General features: G+C 36.8%; 2 protein-coding genes across 2 annotated transcripts in view; one reads left to right on the forward strand and one right to left on the reverse strand.

Annotated features, from left to right (window-relative positions):
- LOC100185178 (potassium voltage-gated channel protein Shal) overlaps positions 1–19,797 on the reverse strand; it is a gene marked incomplete in the record, with an annotated part of 25,307 nt that extends 5,510 nt beyond the window's left edge. Inside the window, 6 exon segments of the mRNA XM_026837658.1 lie at positions 3,971–4,251; positions 6,077–6,166; positions 6,684–6,788; positions 8,744–8,906; positions 9,623–10,694; positions 18,893–19,797. Coding sequence (XP_026693459.1) covers positions 3,971–4,251; positions 6,077–6,166; positions 6,684–6,788; positions 8,744–8,906; positions 9,623–10,694; positions 18,893–18,944 — 1,763 coding nt within the window.
- The window catches only part of LOC100177047 (creatine kinase, flagellar-like), a 33,047-nt gene continuing 15,396 nt past the window's right edge, over positions 3,434–21,084 (forward strand). Inside the window, exon 1 of the mRNA XM_009863862.3 lies at positions 3,434–3,452. The gene's annotated coding sequence lies outside the window, so the exon portion shown is untranslated. The remainder of the gene's footprint in view (positions 3,453–21,084) is intronic.

The raw sequence follows: 21,084 nt of genomic DNA on the forward strand, positions 1-21,084 counted from the left end.
ACGTGAGGTCTTCCAAATGGTTCCAGCAATAACATGTTTGGATGGAAATAAAGCAAAGTGATTATAATGAAATCAAATAACTGAGAAAAACTGTTCTAATGCTGCTGGTTATGCTGTGTTAGCCGTTTCTTCACATTTACTGTACAATTTGACTTGCTCATTTTTAATGTGTGTTTCCATTCCGTCTTATTTATTCAATAGCGTAATTTTGTCTTGCTATGCTGCGTATAAGTGTTGAACGTTACATTTTCTAAATTTGTTCGTGCAATATTTGTGTGTTTCGAGCAAAGTATATATGTTTTAAATAACAATATACTCACTCTGTTTAGATGAAAATCGTGTTAGAATAAAATAAAACAACAAAGTTTATTTGCTTAATGGTGATTAATAAGATGACCTTGCATGGCGGGGCAACGGCCGTCGTTTATTACCACGAATGTTCTGTTTCGTACATCTCGTGCTGCCGGCTTACGAGTTACCACGGATGTAACTTTGTGGGTAAATAGCTTTTTTATGGCTGACAATTTAGACAACCCATCAGTCACCACTGGGTTGGAGCAATTGCTGTTAAGTGTCTTGAACACATACGCCCATAATGGTCGCATCATTGAGCTTCGAGCCTATATTTAATAAGTTATACACCGTCTTTTTTAGCTTCAATTCAAAATAAAATAAATAAAACCATTTCCGGAATAATTTTCTTTCGAAAGTTAATTATAACGCAATAGTACATCATTGTAAACCGATTCACTCTACAGCGAGCACAGAACCAATGACATCAAGGTTACCAGCGGGTCTATATAGGTCTCTAACACAGTGGTTATTATTACCTTTCGTAACACAGAATAGCCGTTGAAACTTCACGCTTCTAAAACTACGAAACAAAAACATCAAGAAAAAGTAATCATCCGGTTTCGTCAGATGAAAATAGACCAACTCGCTTTAAAAACACATCAGCTAAAGTATATGATTGCACGTTATGCCATAAAACTGCGTAAACAACACACGCTTAAATGAAGACGGTTATCTTAGTAATGCTACAATGTCCAAGATATATCGCCACGAAGTGTCTCTCCTGGCTAGTTTGACAGTTTAATTGCGGCGTAACAAATTCGCCGACTTTGTGCAAAACGTAAAGGTTCCTTCTAAAGTCCCGCCGCTACAGTGAGGAAATACGAATCACGCTGGAGTTTGAACCATCAACATTTGCTGGCAATATTCCGCTCTTTTCAGCAGAAACTCTATGTCGCTGGTCGGCGGTGTCGGCGTGTGATGGTGCAACGCATGTAACTGTAGACGGCGGGGATTTAGGGCTCGATTTCCGGGGACCGTCATAATTTTCCCTGGTCCTCGAACTTCGTCTAAAAGCATCAATCCCTGACTCTGACCTTCTGTGTTGTGATCTGCTCTCATGTGTCGGGATGAGGTTGGGGATTCTTTCATCATCGTCACTGCCTCCGTATCTATAATAATCCGATGACCCGCTAACTCCGGACGTGGAGGAAGACGCGTCCGATGAGGACAAAGATGTCATTGGAACGGAAAGATTATCAGCTTGAAGATTTCTCGTCGTAGACGGCGTCGTTACATAATTAGTAAACCGGGACGGGATGTTACAAAACTGATCCGTGACGTCAGGCAACGCGATTGACGGTATGATGACGTCAGACTCTACGTCATCAATTGATCTCATATTGTCAGCCACAGCAAATGACGAAGGTGATTGGTTTAGAGAGAAGGGCGGGGGTGGTGTGGCTTCCTTTGTTCCAGAAAATCCAAAGTTTGTTTTTTCACTGAAAAAAGAAAAAATGTTTTAATTTTCTTCAAACATCGTCGTGTTACGCTTGTTGTAACGCGTAAAGCTAGCATGGGTGTTGGGCCAACTTTGGATAGCCCGCCACCTTAGAGCCCCTCACCCTCACAGCAGAATAGTATTGCTAGCAGGCATATTATTAAATATATCATAGCGTAAAGCGACCTAAATGGTGCGTCAAAAGGTTGGTTACGACAGTCGAAAATGACAGAAAACACGAGTTATACGTCAAGAACAGATACGTCACAGAGTTAAGAGTTCAAGGCACCGGATGTATTCTAGAATAACAATAAATACTTCCGGTTCCCTGAACTCATAATTCTGACGCAACACAAAGTGACAGGCCCCCGTTGCATAAGGAAAAGTAGGAGGTGATAAATTATTCAACTCTCTTATATAAACCCCTTGATTCGGCGCTCTTGGAATTTTCAATCCTAATTTAAATTCAACCCGCCACACAATGAGATTCATTTCTCTTAATTTGATCATATTCAGATGATTAAGCGTGGACGTTTGGTGATATTTTTAGGATAGGATTAATATCTAAGTATTTAAACTGCTGTTGCGCAATTACCCTGTCATGTAAAGTGATTGAATAGGAACTGCATGAGAAATAATGATAATGTACACGTGGCGGTAACGGTAATTTCAATCAAATGGTTATGTAACAAAAACAATATGTTTATTTATAGTAGTTTGGGGTACGACAATACATGTTTTATTCTTCTCGTCCCACTTGGCGGTAAAAAATAATGATTTGTATAACCGCATTCTCACGACTGTAAAATGCGTTGTTTAAAATACGATAAAACAATAAGGTCATATGTGCTAACGGTATCCATCTTACTTCACACTAATATATCACCGAGTCTGGTATCGAACCCAGTACCCCAATAATAAACAAATCGTCTTATAATCTATGTATGTAAACACACCAAAGTTCTCCTGAAACATGTTTTCCGTCAAGACGTTAATTACTCGATTGCTGGGGCGTTTGTTACGCTTTAGACGCTTACAGCACTGTAGCAACTTGCTGTGTGTTTTGATCAATAGTGTTTACAAGCAGTAGTGAACATCAGATACGAGTTATGTAGCATGCTATGGTATAGTAATATAATTGTAATCTTTCGTGGTAGTAATGTAGCTTGTAATATATGTAGTTTAATGTAGTTGTCTATGTTTATGCATGGCATAGTGGTATTGCATGGTAGTTATACTGTGTGTAGTAATGAATAGTGGCAACGCTGTTATAAACAGTAAAGGCGGTTGCATTGTCAATTGTTTAAAACGCAATAAGAATATTTGAATATAATGGGGAAAACGTGTCCCGTCTTTTCCCACCATACTATAACATTAGATTGGTTTAGTGGCCTGTCGCTTTATCGTGTTACCTATGAAGTTATATAACTACTTGGTTTTTCAAATTTTGTTGTGTTAAAACGACATGTCATGTAATGCTTACAGTAATACACTTATAACTGCTGTGACACGATATGTGTATTTATATGTGGATTCCATTCCTAATTATGTTTAAGGTATTTGAGTGTTGTTAATAGTGATGCATTCTGGCGAAACTTCCCTTCAAGATAGTGTGACGAATGGAGTTGGATAAATAAAAGATCACACACAAAAAGAATGTGTGAGTACGTGTTTAATTATATAGTACGGCGGGGAAAGATAGGACACAGTGAGCACATATTATCCAAATATCCTGATCCTGTTTTAAACAATTAGCAGGCGGCATACGGAAGTCGTGAGGTTACGGTTTTATAATTCTCTGAATGTTCTTTGTTTACTACCAAATTTGACAAGAAAATAGAATGAACAGATGTCCCATCTCCCCCCACCATACTTTAATTAAAAAAGACTGATGATGCTACAGTTATTAAACTGGGTTTGTGTATGTGTTTAGTAGCACTTGGTGTATTTTGTTATGATGCAACGAGTATTAATATGAGTGCTAGATCAGGGACATCTACGGTACATATTACAGTTATGTTTGATGCGCGCGTTATGGCCCTAATCCCAAGTCCTATGGCGTGTCTGTGTTTTCATTCCGTTTTATCGTTTTATCAATTTGGAAAAAGAAAAAAGGTAAAAACGAACATCCAATTTGTGACCACTTAACTAGAAAGGGTGTAAATGGGTGTTTCTTACTTGCTTAAAAATGAATCGTCATCCAGTTCGCATGCGTTATCATGTTGACTTGTGTGGGAAACACTAGACGATCTAGAGCTGACGTCATTATGACGTTGCAATGAACACGTGCTTGTGGTTTCGCGTCGCCCTCTCTGTAGCGACATCTGCTGGTGGTAAATATTTGACTGGTTCTGATTAGCAGAGTGAGTGGAAATGAGAGATTCGGATTCGTTGTCGCCACCACGTATGGCTATCACGGATGTGGAGTTACACATCTGGTTTTCGGTTATCTCATGGTCCTGTAAAAAGATTTGCGTTAGTTTAACAGATCATGAAAGCATAAATCATATTATGTTCGCTGCAACCATTGTGGGCGTATGTATCTTTAGGCAAGACACCTTTTAACAGCAATTGCTCTAACCTAGTGACCACTATCTTAACCCACAAACTAGTAACTTGTAAGCGGGCACCAGGTGTATGAATCAAAACATTCAATGTATACAGACAGCTTGGACAATCTATAAGCGCGCAGGGTTCCACAGCTACACAGGCTATAGCATCATCAAGAACAATAATAATAACAATAATAACACCGTCTGCTTCTATTTAAGTTGACGCTACATTGACGTACGCAGTTGCTTCAGGCGAAATATGAATGTTATCTTCATAAAAATCAAATTCCCGCGGCCGGGTGGCAGACGTGAATATTATCTTAGTAATGACTTTTGATGCAACGATAGTGTGTGTAACAAACGAAAGTGTAAATACTAAATATTATCGGCTCGACAGCAATGCTTTATAACCTAAATGTGCATTTTTTTATCCATAGCGTGTTTAACCGACAGTGTAAAATATAACTATCCTCACCATAAGCGTGTAATTTTTTATATTGGTATTGTAATAATACTTTCGTTGTCATTTTAATGCTTACAATAATTTCAGTGCTTGCAACCATACAGAATAATAATGGGTCCGACACCATCGCTTTCTAATGTATAAGTTGACATGTATGTTTTAGTAGCGTGTTAGATGTTAGTTGATTTAAATTCCTGTCTACTTGTTGTTTAACCAATATATCGTTATAGTACTGTGGGGTAAGATGAATAGCGTTAGCACCTAATTTCCACACTTAATGATCGTGTTTTAACGCTTAATAATATTTTTAAATTCATGAGGATACGATTATATAATTCTCTAAACATGGCTTGTTTGCAACCAAATGGGACGATAAATGGGAATGAAAATGTCCCATCTCCCCCAACCTTGTATATACAAGTTGTTTGTTATGCATAATAGGTCCAAATATAGATAAAGGTCGTTACTCAAATTATCTGTTTTAATCTGCCTTTTATTTCAAGTGAACAAATTGATGAAACGTAGATTATATCAGTAATTTCACGGCTTGAAATAAACGCAAATCTAATTATAAATACTCGGGACTAAGAATAACACGAGATTAAAATAACTATCTATTTGGAGTTTTAAATAGTTTTAAATAAGCAACCAACGATAATCACGTCCCAAAATAGATTACTTGAAGGCGGTATAGGTTCAGGACACTTTGCAATGTAGTATAAACAAGACTTAAATGTCAAACTTTCTAAATAAAGTACTATATGGGGGTAAGATGGGTACCGTTATCCCTTAATATCGCATATGTGGGGCCATTTAAATACGAGTCACCCAGTATTAAAAGAGGACCTTGTTATTACCCATATTTCAATCATTGACAACAAATATTGTGTCTGTTTTTTAACAATAGTATTCGGCTTTTCGTGCGCTTTGTTGAACCGTTAGAATACTGCCGAATACCACTGTAGGATTTATTTTATCCATAAATAATTATTGGTACTAAAATTAAAACTAAAGCTGGGTGGGGGATATCAAGACACATCAGCAAATATTTTAACATCGATTTTTAAAAGTTAAAACAGTGATCGGTTTTAGCGTTTGCTTTGTAGTCGTGAGAATACTGTCGAATAATCCGGTATCATTTTTATTTGTTTATCATAAAAAAGGGGCGCCTAAAAGTAATTGTCCAATTTTACCCTGATGTATAGTCAAATATCAATCGTTTACGTAACAATCGACTAAATCCCATGTTCATTATGACGCCACACTTACCGTTGTTCGTTCGAGGCAGTGCAAAAGATGAAAATGATTTTTCTCGAATGTTGCGTTTAAGTTGTTGGAGCTGGAGGTCTCGGCTTCGCTCTGTTAAAATAAAAGCTGTGAAATATTACTGATATTAGTTATGCGGTAGTCGGATGTGTTTATGTCTTATGTACTCTGCTGTTTGTTGTGTATGTGTTCTTTATTGTTTTTCTTTGCTGTTTTCTGTTGTTCTGTGTCTAAGTTTTGTGTATTTTGTATGTTTTTGTTATCTGTGTGCTATGCTTTTCTTATCTTATTTTGTATGTGTTATGGTTTTTGAAATATGTGTATTTTTTATAGTTTTTTTTTACAACGTATAAACGCCAATACATCGCATATTAGCGACAACTAAATATCAAATCTTCATTTCTCAGCCCAAAGTATATTAATTGAAGAAATGCTCCTTTTCTAAGTAATGTCAACATAGCAGACACTTTGTTTTCCCGGTTCTAACCATACAATAACACACACGTAGTAAAAAACAAACTCGTCAAGGGGCATTAAAAAACCGTGGGACATTAAAAGCGAAAGATCAAGGGTTCGAATATCGGCCAAGGCAAATAAAACCGCAACATACCACATCTGGTGGGGGGTCTTGCTCAAAGTCGTGATCTCCTTTATTCTGGCAATACGACATCGCACTCGTAGGTTTCCCTGCTCGTATCCGAGCTAAGCGAGCTCTCTGTGGAAATCTATGTTTAGCACCATGGAAAGTATAAATAAATGAAACGTAATGATCCTGGTGTGACGGGAAATGTCATAGCATAGAACACTTGTGTTCTGTTTCATACACCTCGCGCCGGCCTACGAGTTACCACATATATTGTGGGTGATTATTTTTGGGGTTAACAATTTAGACAACCTATTTGGGACCACTGGGGTGGAGCAGTTGCCGTTAAGTTTCTTCTTACACATTCGCCCACAATGGTAGCAGCACTGAGCCTCGTAGTCAGTCTACCTTTAGGTTATGATGCGATCTCTTAACCAATAAGCACAAGCGGCGAAAAGTGTTTTAATGTACACTTGTATAGGTAGAAATGAGAGAAAATGCTAACAAAAATTGCTTAATTATATAACCGCACCCATTCAGGACTAAAAAGCGCTTTTAATTGTTAAAAACACTATAAGAAAATATGGTATATTATTCTCTAACGGCGTTCATCTTACCCCACAGTAGTGTAACTAAATTGAAAACACCCTAATTGTGGTTTAATTGGTTGTGTATTAAACATGATGTTTCGTATTTTAACTTAGTTTAAAAGGTTTGAACTTTATTATTATATGTTACTTTGTCACATTGTTATCTCTGAAAAAGCAAACGTTTTTTTTACCATTCTATGTATAATGTATAGGGCGGCTAATTTATTCCCTATGCTTTGTATTGTAACACGAGTCGTAAAAAGTCTTACAAACTCGACAGATAACGCTTAAAGGCCATTACCCCTTCGCGCAGTATGACAAGCGTTACATTTTAAAGACTGTTAAATATTTAAAATCCTGGGCACCTAATTACACAAAAATTATGCCAGTTCTTCTTTACTGTTTGTGTATGCATATATAAGTGCTAAAAGGGTATGGTTTATGTGTATTCGTAATCGACTATATTATTGTAACGTAACTAAGTGTTTATTTACGTCATCAAATACGAAAACGAAGAAACAAATTTGTTTTATTTAATTGATTATTAATTTTGTTTTAATTTATAGTAGGGTGAGGGAAGATGGGACACCCGTTTATGCTATTTTTTCGTCCCATGTTATATTAAATAAAGAACATTCAAACATTTATAGAACCATGCAACTCCTGTAGATCGTTGTTAATTGTTTAAAACACGATCAGAATATTTGGATATAATGTGCGAAAAGTGCACCATCTTCTCCCACCCTACTATACATATTAATTAAAACAAACGAAATTTATTTTTAATTTAAAGAAATTTAAAAAACGACAGTCGTTAACATGAAACTTATTAAAACCAAAAATGGCGCTTTTTTAGTTTTACTTTTGGACCAAACTGCTTTTAAAGTACTACGTCTTTTCTTTGTAACAGCGGTTATTTCTACGCCGGTTAGTATTACAGAATTAATCTGCGATTACGGAAGATTAATTTTTACTTGTTAATCCCATCATCCAATACCCATGTATGGTTCAACTTGCACTTGAGGCGACAGTATAACTACTTAACTTTTGAGATTTTAGCTCCGCTGTGCAATGTACACAGTATACTGTGTGTGTAAGATTTCTATACTATTATTCTCTTTATCATCCCATTTGACAGTAAATGAATAATATTTATAGAATAAAGAAAAACGCGTAGGGTAGGAAAGATGAGACACCTTTTCATATTTTTTATCGTCCCATTTGGTGGTAAAACAATGAAATAATTGTAAAACCATATTCTCACGACTTCTATAGATCGTTGTTGATTGTCTAAAACTCGATAAGGATATTTTGATATTACGTGCAAAAAGTATTCTGTCTTACCCCACTTTACTTTATATCATCACATTGTATGTGTCTAGATACAGCATAGTTTGTAGCCTGTTATGCAGCAAAGAAAAAAGGTACAACCACTGTTGCAATGTGTTAATAAGCAGTCCACATTTAGCGATTTTGTATAGAGAACCAAAGCATTACCTTTTGGGCTCTTCGTTTGTCTTGTCTTTGATTTTGGCTGTAGATCCGTCCAAAGTTACTTACGATGACAGGGACTGGCAACGCAATCACGAGCACGCCGCTTAATGAGCACACGCTGCCGAATATCTTGCCGGCGATTGTCTTTGGCACCATGTCACCGTATCTGTTTATAAAATATTTATAGTTACGACAGGGGAGAAGAGGCATTACCGCCATGCAATACAAAAGGGTGGAATTAGGGTAATAGATACTAAACGTGTATGTGTGGACGTCTCGAACAACTTGGTGGATAGTAACCCCTTTTACACTGATGATGGACCAATAATTTACTGTCTGGATACTAAACTCATAATAGGAAGATGTTTCGGAAAGTAACTTGGTGGATAGCATAGTAACCTTTGTTATACTGACGATGGACCAAGTTGCGGTGTGGGAAACTGTTGATACAGCCCTACTCAATAAACTTATACGTCAGTCAGAGTATTTCGGTAAAAATAGCTTAGTTGCCCAGCCTTCAAACACGCATGGCGCATTCATACTCCTCATGCTAACTTTTCAGTTATAGCATGAGTGTCTTCTTATACACCAGACGCACATGGTGCATTCATACTCCTCACGCTAACTTTATCACGCCATATCATAAGTGTCTTTTTATACACTGACACACATGGTATATTCCTACACATTATACTCATTTTGAGTTAAAACATAACTATAATGTGTCTTCTTATACACCAGATACACATGGTGTATTCATACACCTTTTAAAAAAAACAACCTATAATTGCCAAGTTATAACAAAGGCATGAGAAAATTTATATGATTCCTAATTATTACTTTAATTATAGTCAAGCCAATGTATAATGAAGTTCTTCTTACCCGAGCGTGGTCATCGTTACTATTGTGTACCAGAACGCTGCCGGTATGCTCGTGAATGTAGTGCCTTCCATTCCCTTCTCCGCATAAAACATAACAGTTGCGAATATAATGATTGCCATGGTAAGAGAAAACAAGAGGAACCCAAGTTCACTGGCACAACTTTTCAGTGTATAGCCCAGGATACGAAGCCCTTGTGAATGTCGCGAGAACTTGAATATACGGAAGACCCGGAACACACGGAGGGTAACGAACGCCCCGCTTACATCCTCGTTGTCAGTGATGATGAGACCAATGTAGTAAGGTAGAATCGCTACAACGTCTATAATGCTCATGACGGATCGTAGGAATTTACATCGGTTTGGTGAAGCAAAAAGTCTCATGAAGTATTCGACTGTAAATATCATCACACATGCCGTGTCCAAGCAAAAAAACGTCAGCTGATATCTTTCGCCACACTGTTTGACTTCAAGCGTTCCCGGCATCGCTCCGCACGGCACGGTCTCGACTATGTTAGCAAACACGGAAACGGCAATGAAAAACCCGGTCACATAATAAAACACAAGCGCTGGGGTGCTGGTGTGGGGATTCTCAAACGCTCGCCACATTCGCTTCCTAAGAGATAAAGCGGGAGGCGGGGCCTTTCCAAGAGCAGGTCCTCCAGGAGCATCGCTAGCATCGTCAACTAATCGTTCATCGTTTTCTCTTTTACGATCTCTGTAGTCCTCATAGCAACAATCAGCTATCATCTCCGGCAAAATACCGAAGAACGCCAGCTCGTCATCAATAGAACTGATGCATTCTGTCCGCGGAAAGTGCATCTTTCCTGTTCTATAGAAACTTAAAATATGTCGAAAGATCTCGGGGTCTCGGTCGAAGAAATATTCTTTTCTATCGTCGTCGTAGAAAAATTCTTTCTCTTGGCTCCCTAACATTGTATCTGGGAACTTTTCGAGTGTGTTCTTCCACGTTTGAAACCGTCGCCCGCTAATATTGAGAGTGATGAGTGTGTCTTTTGTTTTACGTCGGTTAAACGGGATGGGGGGTAGGTTATTGGTAGCAACTGGAACCCAACCTAAAAAAAACAAAATAAAAGAGTTAACGTATTTTCTTATTTTTTAAACTTTGGCAGTCAAAATGCTACTTCAGTTCCAAGTTATAACGACTGTCGTTGTCCTCTCATAGACTAGAATAAAACGTGACATCATATGAACGTTTTCTCTAAACATCTTTTAAGTCAGGGATTTACGAGGCAGTGCAAACTAATACAATGTAGTGTAAATGTCATTGCTGTGACACATAAGGAATCAACAATAACACTATAGGGAATATGTGGATATATTTTACATCAGCTTTGCCAATAGATCTCAACGTATTTCTCTGCTATTGATTAAACCTCACGATGTGACGTGTTCTCTGTATCTATAGACGGATATATTATGAATTTTACATTGCTTGTAATGGTTTCGAACCCTGTAAGTTTCTAACAGTTGATAATTACATACAAACTGATAAAATAACTTATAATATTAAGGTATGCTGTATCTTATTTTAATGCAATATCATAAGTTTCCAACAGAGTCCAACGTTTTTACATAGAATTATTAAGTTTAAGTTAATCTTTCGTGATCTCGGATTAATTCTGTAATTCGCACCGGTCCAGAATTAGCCGAATATATATTACTGCGGGTAAGGATAAATTGCACTTAAGTACATGTTTCATAGTCGTGTTTTGGACAAATATAAACACTCTATTCAAATCGTGGGGATACCGGTATATAATTCTGTTAATGTTTTTCACCAAATTAAACGATAAAAGATAATGAAACCTTGTCCCATCTAACCCCAACCTAATATACAATGTTAAATTGACAAAACATGCTCAAGTAATGGTTTAGGTGTAAACGTATATAAGCAATATAGCATACACGAATTAGTTTATAGTTATATATAATGTACAGTACTTTAAACAGATAAGTTTTGATATATTTAAATATCTTAGTAATGCTACGCATCTGTTCGCTTAGATGTGTCATACATAGTACTCCAATTAGTGGTTTGGTCGCTTCGTAAAAAAGAAGGAAAAAATTCTTAAAATCACCGTGACCAAATAACTAGACTTCCGTGAAACCGAACACCCGTGTTTAACGACCGTCGTTGCCCCGCCACGCAATCAAAAGTCAGTTTTTTTATAGGTTAAGTAGGGTGGGGTAAGATCCGTTTGTTTTGCTTACTGTTTTTATTCAAGCTATATATAGTACTGTGGGGTAAGACGGGACACCTTTCGCACTCGAAACATTCCGATTGTGTTTTAAACATATAACACGTTATGTTTTATCGTCGTAATAATACGGTTATATATTTCTTAGAATGTCCTTTTTTACTACCAAAGAAGACGGAAAAATTAATAAAAAAATACAAAAAATAATAACCCATACTATTAATGTTTAAAATATCACCGAAGGGGCAAAACCTAAAGAGAATAAAGGGATAGACAATCTTGCTCTAACCTACATATTTAAAGTTATAATGGCCCGCGTTGCATTACAGTAATTTACCTTCTTTTCACCGTGCATTCATTTAAGCTAAACGAATAATTTATACCCCTGTTGTATTATCATTCTCGGTGTGTATGAGCAGTCTTTATAACGTGCATAGGAACCCAGGATGCCGGCAAAGATCTTAATAAGACCTCATGAATAATGCATAGCGGATAATATCATTGATTGAATGTGATTTTGGTGGAACAAAGTTGCCTTAAAAAGGGATATAGCTCCACGCAATATTAAAGGCGGAAATAAGATTACAGAGATAAATAAAATATTTTTCGCCGTTGTTTTCTCAACTGTTATATTGCTGGTCAATCGGTTGTATTCATTATCAGCCAAATGTTTAATAAATACCAACGTTCACCACAAAGTTAGACACTTATGTTTAGAATATTATGGCTGTCGTTGCCCGCCACGCACATATTTCTTAAATACAATTTTGTTTTGTTTATTGAAGTATATAGTATGACTGAAGTAACATAGTTTTTCCCTCTTTTTTTATTGTGCAATTTGGTATTAAAATTAAAAAAATTATACAGTCTTATGTTACTGTATCTTTTGCTCTAAAGTATTTTGTTAAAACACGATTATGAAATATGGATGTTACGTGTTAGCGGTGTTCATCTTTTCCCACAGTACTATACTTCGTGCCCATTTACACTAAGTATATGATTTATCATTATATTGTGGTGTCGGTGTGGTTTCTAATGCATGATCACGCCACAGCGTGCTTTAAACGTGATGAATGGCTTGTACACGATTTTTCTTTGATGTACCTAACCACTATAATCCCATCAAATCCATTCCCGAAAGAAAATGAATTGTAAAAAATTGAATTGTAAAAACATCTCCCAGCCCCATCAAGTGTTGTATTATTGTGCATTTAAACTTAATAAGTTCAAACAGGATGCTAAATGTTTTTTATCGTTAACACCTGAAGTTGTCTTAGCCTATAATGTATTTTCACGTTTTTTTAGGTCTAAGTGTTAAGATAACGAATACTATATCATACTTATACTGGTAGCTTGTCTCTTTAGTTATAGTAATGTGCAAATTGATTCACTAAAAGAACGTCGTTAATCGTAAACAAACTGGGTCACAAAATATGGGATTTTATGTGGCATAATTATCCATCTTACCCAACAGTATACAATGTTATATACGAAATGAGATATTATACAGTAGGGTGGGAAAGAGCGGGACACCTTTGACACATCTTACCCGAATATTCTTATCGTGTTTTAAACATTTACCAATGGTTTGTGGGAGTCATATGGATACGATTTTAAGATTTTTTGATCGTTCTTTGTTTACTACTAAATGGGACGAAAAATGAATTGATAACTCATTCCATCTTCCCCCATTATACTTAAAATACAAGGGCAGCTTCATTATATATGCTGGGCAATGTATATAGCAATTGGCATGAAGCAGAATTAGTGGTCGGGCCAATTAAAGATGGTCCAAGTAACAAAACTAATTAGAATGGACAGAGGGCGACCTTAGGTTACAGGATAGGAATAAAAGATCGTAAAACGACAGAGAATGACCGGCATGGGCAATCTGGTCAATGAATGCGACCGTGGAGAGTAAATTAGCCAACAGGAGGCCAGCAGGCCGTGTAATTATACAACTCATTGGAAACTTTAATTTTCTGTTAGAGTCCCCGATACTCGTGGGTCGATGCAAGCATTGGTTCCGACGCTTTAATTAAAATCAAGATTCCACTAGCTAGCAATTAAAACGAACGAACGGGACTCAACATACGAGTAATGATACTAAATGCACCCTGGTTTAACTTTACAAAGGTTAATGCTACAAACGACCCGTATGGAGTCAGCTAAACTCAGCATTGATCTAAAGGATAATTATTTCTACTCTGTCCGCCGAAAGTCGATTTCTGTTCGGTCCAAAAATCGTTTTCAGGGAAATGCCAACGGAAGAGAAAAGCCGGGATTTCCGTTCAAGATCTAACCGCAAAAATGCGGAATTTTCGTGATTAAAATGCAAATTCTTGAAGCGACCATCAAAGTCAAAATAAAGAATAAATGTAACTTAGTTATTCTCCTGTGGCGTAGCAATAACAGTCGTTATAGAATGGGTGGACTGTTTCATACATCTCAAAATAGAGTGTTAGTGTAAAAGCGTAACAGCTAGACAAAACATTGTTTACGAACTTTTGCAGTATGAAATTATCGTCATAATTTAAGACACGTGACGAAACACAACTCCGGTTTAAAATTACGTCGACGACCATTTTCGATAGGTGTGGCATGAAGTACATGGTTGTAATTAACATAAGTAGGACGGGATGGATCGCCATTACCAGCAGAAAACAGCACAGATCGTTATAAGATCGATATGATTCATATTTTAGTCTTGTCCCGGGTACTCTAAATTGGACAACAACTGTTGTATTGGTGTGTGGTGTCATCGGAATATTATGGGGTTAATGGCATGATCCAGACCTCGAAATTCACGGTGGCTTGACGGCATTCGATGCAACCAATGGTCTATTATGGAATGTTCAAATCAGCTACACAGAGAACAATTATCAACAAAGTTACATAATCGGGCACGGTGTGTATGAAACAGAACATGTTATAACGACCGTCGTTGCTCGCAACGCGAGGACAAAAATGTCATTTACTCGAAACCGGGCAGTTTTTCGAGATCCCCCTACTTTTACACTCACTAATTATTTCTGGCCCAGGCTAATTTACAATAACCTTCTAATGTCGCACTTTGCTTTACTTTTATAGCCTTACAAATATTATTCGTGGGTGGTAAGATGGCCCATGTTTTCACTCTCCTTTATCCTCCCATTTGGTAGTAAACAGAATATTTACAACATTCATTATACTGTATTTTAAAAGCCGAAAACCCATGCATGACCACCGGGCTGGAGCCATGTTCATTATCGTTTTAACTTAAACACGGTATAAATTTATCAGCCATATTCAGCTATCTTGAGCTGTTCTTTACATTATAATGCATTCACCGCAATGTATAACGTTGTTTAATGGAGCATAAGGCAGACACCTCGGCCTCTCATATCTCCTTCTACACCATCGATCGTTTTCGGGCCTTGGACGGCGTCAGTAATTAGGTTTCAATTCTAGCGCGGGCGTCGAAATGCAATTAGTTTTCCACCCAAGTGTCGCTGCGTTGTGTGACCGAGATCATGCTGTGGTGAGGCTTTAACAGATTACCGGGTGTTAGGCGTGTCGGATATCGCTCAAACATTATATCTTGTGCTGGTGGTACAAGTCCCATACCCGGCGGTGTGATAATGGTGTACATGGAGCTAACGGACAATGAAAATTATATAAATATTTTAAGAATTGCCAACCGTTAAAGTAATAAGTTTACCCTTTGATATGAAAGAATATAACTCTAGACACATAGTACTGTGGAGTAAGATGGGTATACCGTTAGCATGTAATACCGAATATTTCTTAATCATGTTTTAACAAATACCAACACAAATCGTGGGGATACGGTTATACAATTCCGTAGATATCTTTGTTTACTACCAAATGGAAGGATAAAAAGTAATAAAAACATAAACCACTTTACCCCATATATATCCAAAGAGACTCTAAACTGTATATTAGAAATACTTTGTCGACTTTAGCATGATTCAAATCATAATTACGATACAGTTTTGATTTTCAAGAAGATTTTTTTACACGATTTTTACTTAATGTATGTTATAGGGCCATGTATGTGGTAAAAATAAGTTTCTCGACCGTTTGCGTCACTCAGTTAAAGTAATAATCAATAGTTCAACCTATTTAAAGCAAAATGAGGAAACTGCGATGCCGTTAATAATACAAACTGACATCTCTAAATGAAAAGCTAATTGTTTCCAAATTCTAATCAGGATATGGCGTATACAACTCAAGATGACCTCACACTGTTTACGTCATAAATATTTTTTATCACGATTTGGTAAATAACTTTATAAAATACTGTGGGGTAAGATGGATCCCGGTAACACATAGTATCCTATACTGTAATTGTGGTTTTGAGCGCGAGGACACGGTTATATAATTCTGTCAAGATTCTTTGTTTACTACCAAGTGAAACAATAATAAAATAAAAGCATGGGCCACTTTACCCCTACCTACTGTACGAGCTAAACATGTTAAGATTAAATGCCAAAAACTTGTTATAAACCTAATGGCAGCAACATGATAAGCGGTCTATGTTTTGCTGTAATTCTAAAGTAAACAACGGTGCAACCTATGATTAAAACAAACCTTAATTCAGCCGTTTTAACAGGCGCAAATAGGTAGCTTGATTTTAACTTCATTATTTAATCATTTGTAAATTCTCCTTTTGTTAAAATGTTTGTTCACTTTCGCCGGAGGTTGCAATTTAACGATAAAAGTCCAGCGCTACATCAATAATTTAAAAAGGAAGCAAAGAAGCTGTCGTGCTGCAATCAATCACTCAACAAATAAACCAACGATAAGTTTAAACGAGCAGAATGCAGTAGGTACATGTGACCTTTTAAAATACTCTCAGATTTTTTTCTCTGTCGTTTACATCATTGAAACCAATCGTAACGTGTGAAAAACACTATACGGTACACTGTTTGGCGTTTATCCCAAAACCGGTGTATTGTTATATCTTAAAAACGGTACGCCATTATATACCATACGAAGCAGTACACTATTTCACGTTTATAATTTATAACACAAAACGGTACACTGTGGCGTTTGTACAACGAGCCGTTTATCTTATCGTACAAAACGGTACACTTTTATATCCTATATACTAAGCCGCTCTAAGCGGTACACTAATTTGTCATTTATTCTTCAAAGTGTCTGTTAGCCACAAGACAATTTAAATATTATGAAAATTTTTATTTACTTGGTATTTGTGTTCTCTAATTGAGATAAAATGTTTTAATGCAAATTCATCCAAAAATTTCCTTCCACTAAAAAATAAATAATTGAATTATTTGTATATTTATATGCAATAAGCATATTATGTTGTTCACGATATTCAGTACTATATATAAACAGGCTATAGTACATAATTAGACTAGTCAATAGAAATGTTTTACAAAAGCATTCGTTTGTTATTCACAGAACAATACGGTTTACAAGCCCAAGTTCTCTATATAGCTCTATGCGTTTCACACGCGCTAATAGGCGTAAGCACCAGCGCCTATTAAAACTAATTGGCTTTCGCGTTCAAAAGTGCGTGTAGGTTTTATACCACCACCACTACGTCTGGGTATTTTGGCAACAAATGTATCATAGCCGTGTATTGTGCTTAACTAACGATATTAATCAACGATGCTACATCCAGGGAATAGTGGAGGTGTATATATAATATATTTACGCTGATGGTGCTTTTACAACAGTGGCTGTAGCCCGCTCGTGAAGGTATAGAACGAACGTGGCTCGGCCATAATAAATTATTCATCTCCATCGTCAACGGCAAGAGACAGGCTGAATAACAGGGCAGGAGTGATAACGCGAAGACGTCCTAAAAGATTTCTGCCTTTCGTCGTGGCCAATGTATTAACTAATATAGCGTTGCGGGTAATAGGAACATTAGACTTTATTTTAAGAAAACAAGACACTGGCCGTCCCAAAATAACCAAGCTATCGGCAGCTCGTAACTGGGTCAAGGGAAAACTCTTTTACAAAGACCTCTTGGTTAAACCTTTTTAAAGCCTATTGTAGCGGTTGTGTCTTGGGCAAAATTATTCTTTTAATTACATAGTGATCGTTATTTATCTGATTTTTTTCAACGCACTGTGAATTCTCTTCCTATGTGTAGATTAGATTATCGAAATAGGACACTTCTTGCATTAAAATGTTTTAAAATTTTTGATCTTTTATTTAAAAGTTGGTAAAAAGTATTTTTAGCTATCGTATAGTGAATTACTTTGTTTAGTAGAATTTAAAAAAAAACTGCCTGTAGAAATGAAAAAAACACAAGTACCTTTTTTGCACAAGTAATTAAATTGTCATGTTGCATTTAATTCAATATTAAAATAAGCAATTGAATGGGGTATGTATTAAATTAACGCTAAATTAAATACATAGATATAACATATTTGGTTATGGAGTGTAATGATGCTTGGTTATGGAGTGTAACGTTAAATAGTTATAGTAAATTTTTAAGTCTGAAAACTTTATTATTATATATATTAGGGTGGGGTAAGATGACTCATGTTTCAGTTCTCTTCATCACCTTTTTGTAGTATACAGAGAATATTTAGATAAATGTATAACCGTATAGACTCTGAACAAGCCGTTTTAATAGTTAAAAACACGACTAGGAAATATAGAATATTATGTTCGAACGGTATCCACCTTTGGGTATGTAATAAGTGCTATGTAATAAGCACAAATCCATGTTCCAGTGAAAAAGTCCGATACTGATTGGGAAGACGTTTTGTAAGGCGTTTTGACAGGTGCTGTGGCGAGGACAGGACACGGTAATTGCATTTAGGGCGAAGAGAGCGACATAAACCCGATACTTGAGCAATTTTAACGACGCCTGTACTTGCGTTATGTGGTGCTATTAATGTCTGGATATTATAGCTTCAAACAGGTAAAAAGGTAAAGACGTTTACGTCACTACTGTGGTAGCCCTGCAATAACAACAGCCGTCGTGGTTGACCTTAACAAGTAGTGCACGACGTTACGGCTTAACGCACATCACGTTTATAATTATAAGAACATACGCCACATACCTATAGCTGCTGCCCTTGCAAACGGTAGCCAAGCTGCTACTGCTGTTGCCATCGCCTTTGATCTTCGTACTTGACAGTATTGGCTATGAATCCGTGGGTAATTGAGCTTTCATTTGAACAAAAGTGCTGTCATTTGTGAAGGTATATCAAGGCTGCACATTCCAACTATAGTGTCTATTTTACTGTGAATCCTATAAAAGAAACTTATTAGTTTTAGTTTTCCTCGGTACACAGAGTCGAGCTATTCAGCGTCCTACTTTGTTTATGTTTTTGCTGTACTGACTGTTGTACCACTAGCCCTATTGAACGAGCCTGTCGACCAGAGACAACGTCCCAGGTCTTGCTCTGCGTAATTACTCGTTCTATTGATTGAAGTTGGACGTTGGATTAGGAAAAATCGAAGAACCATTCTCGTCGCAGCAAAAGTCAAGGCTAATGACCAAGTCTTGCTATTCTCTGTACTTTTGCTTCTTAGAACGGAATGTAGCTCGACTGCTATGCCTAGTTCCTAGTACCAACACTGTAATTACCTTGAAAATGAGATAATATAACCTTACATGCAGTCGTACTGCCTTTTTCCCGAACATTACCGTAATACCGCCTATTGTTGAGCTGTCGTTTCGTTTCAATTGCTGGCCTTCGCTGACTTAAATTTCGTTATTATGGCTTACAATGTAAATCTCCTCGCTCGTCACTATTGCGTACATTTTGTGCGTGGAGCCGACTTTTCTCATATGAAACTTACGCAGACGAAACGACGAGAAAGAAGGCGAAACGGAGACAGCGGCGAACGATAAAAGAAACAAAGATCGCTTGTTCTCTTACGCCCAACAGCGTAGTTAACTCTCTCCTCACAAAATACGTTTTGGGGAACATTTTGAAATATTTATTTTTGAACTTCACCAGTTTTTTTTTACAAATCAACAAACATTTAAAATAATCCTGGCTACTAAAATGGTCCCAATTTGGTCTGTTTCAAAAATAGACTTTAACATTCGAAACCAAACACTATTTTCCACTTAAACACATATTACGTTCATACATTCTAACGGCTAGTAGTCACGCTTTTATTCGAGATTCGTCTCAAGTAGTTTTTACCCGAAGCGTGTTTTAACGACCTTCGTTTTGCTGCCAATTCCAATCTTTCCGTTATTTTAATAGTTCGACCTTCGCTACTGTATTCTAGGAAACAAACAAAAAGTATCTTATTCTAGCCTTGCTTAACCATTAGTTGTAACGTACGTCTCATTCACTATCCCTTACTAGCTCAATAGCACATTTGCAGTCACATAAGATACGTCCATGCCCTATCTCGTAAGGCTGCAATTAAACATAAAATATCAAAACGAATCACTTATGTTGCCCCGTACCCATCGGCCCGTTGACGATTCTTTTGTTTGCTCGTATAGCTTTCGATATTACGTTATTCTCGCTTCTATTAATATCTAGGCCCTACCACCATTCCCTTATTGCAATTCAACCTCCCTAGAGACCCATCACTCGTCCATGCAGCCTACATACAACGCATATCTATGCCACACGTTGGTACATCGGCCAAATAGATTGAGACGGAGAGCTTGAAAATCAGATTTTTTCTGCAAATGTAGAGGCGTTATATTCCAATGAGACCAATTTAGTTTTTAGGTTAAGTATAGTAGGTTAGAGTAAGATGTTCCATGTTTTCTCTCAATTTTATCCTCCCATTTGGTAGCAAACAAAGAAAACTTACTGAATTATGTAACCGTAGACCCGTAGCTTAAAAGGAACGTTGTCAATTAATAAAAAAAAAACATCAGAAAATATGTAATATTATGTGCTAGTGGTATCCATCTTACCACGCGGACCCAATTACGTCTAACAAGGGCTGTGTTCTCATAATTACTCGCGGGCAACTGAGTATGTAATTTAAAGCCAATAAAATGCTTGAGCTATTTCAGTGTTAATAAATTTATTCTGATTGAAAATCCATTCATTTATCGCGGAAAGCAGTTGTTGTTACCAATACGCACAGATATACTACAGTATACGCTCGCTCATATTATTATTAAATAAAACTTGATTTTATTTTGTCAGTTACAGAATGTTAATAAGTAAAAACGATAACACTAATAAGACGGCATTCGGTAAAATACATCATAGCATATAACCGCTTATTGGATATTATTTTATGTGTGAAGCTTTGGGGTTAAAAG

This window comes from Ciona intestinalis, chromosome 1, assembly GCF_000224145.3.
Source record: "Ciona intestinalis chromosome 1, KH, whole genome shotgun sequence".
Lineage (NCBI taxonomy): Eukaryota > Metazoa > Chordata > Ascidiacea > Phlebobranchia > Cionidae > Ciona > Ciona intestinalis.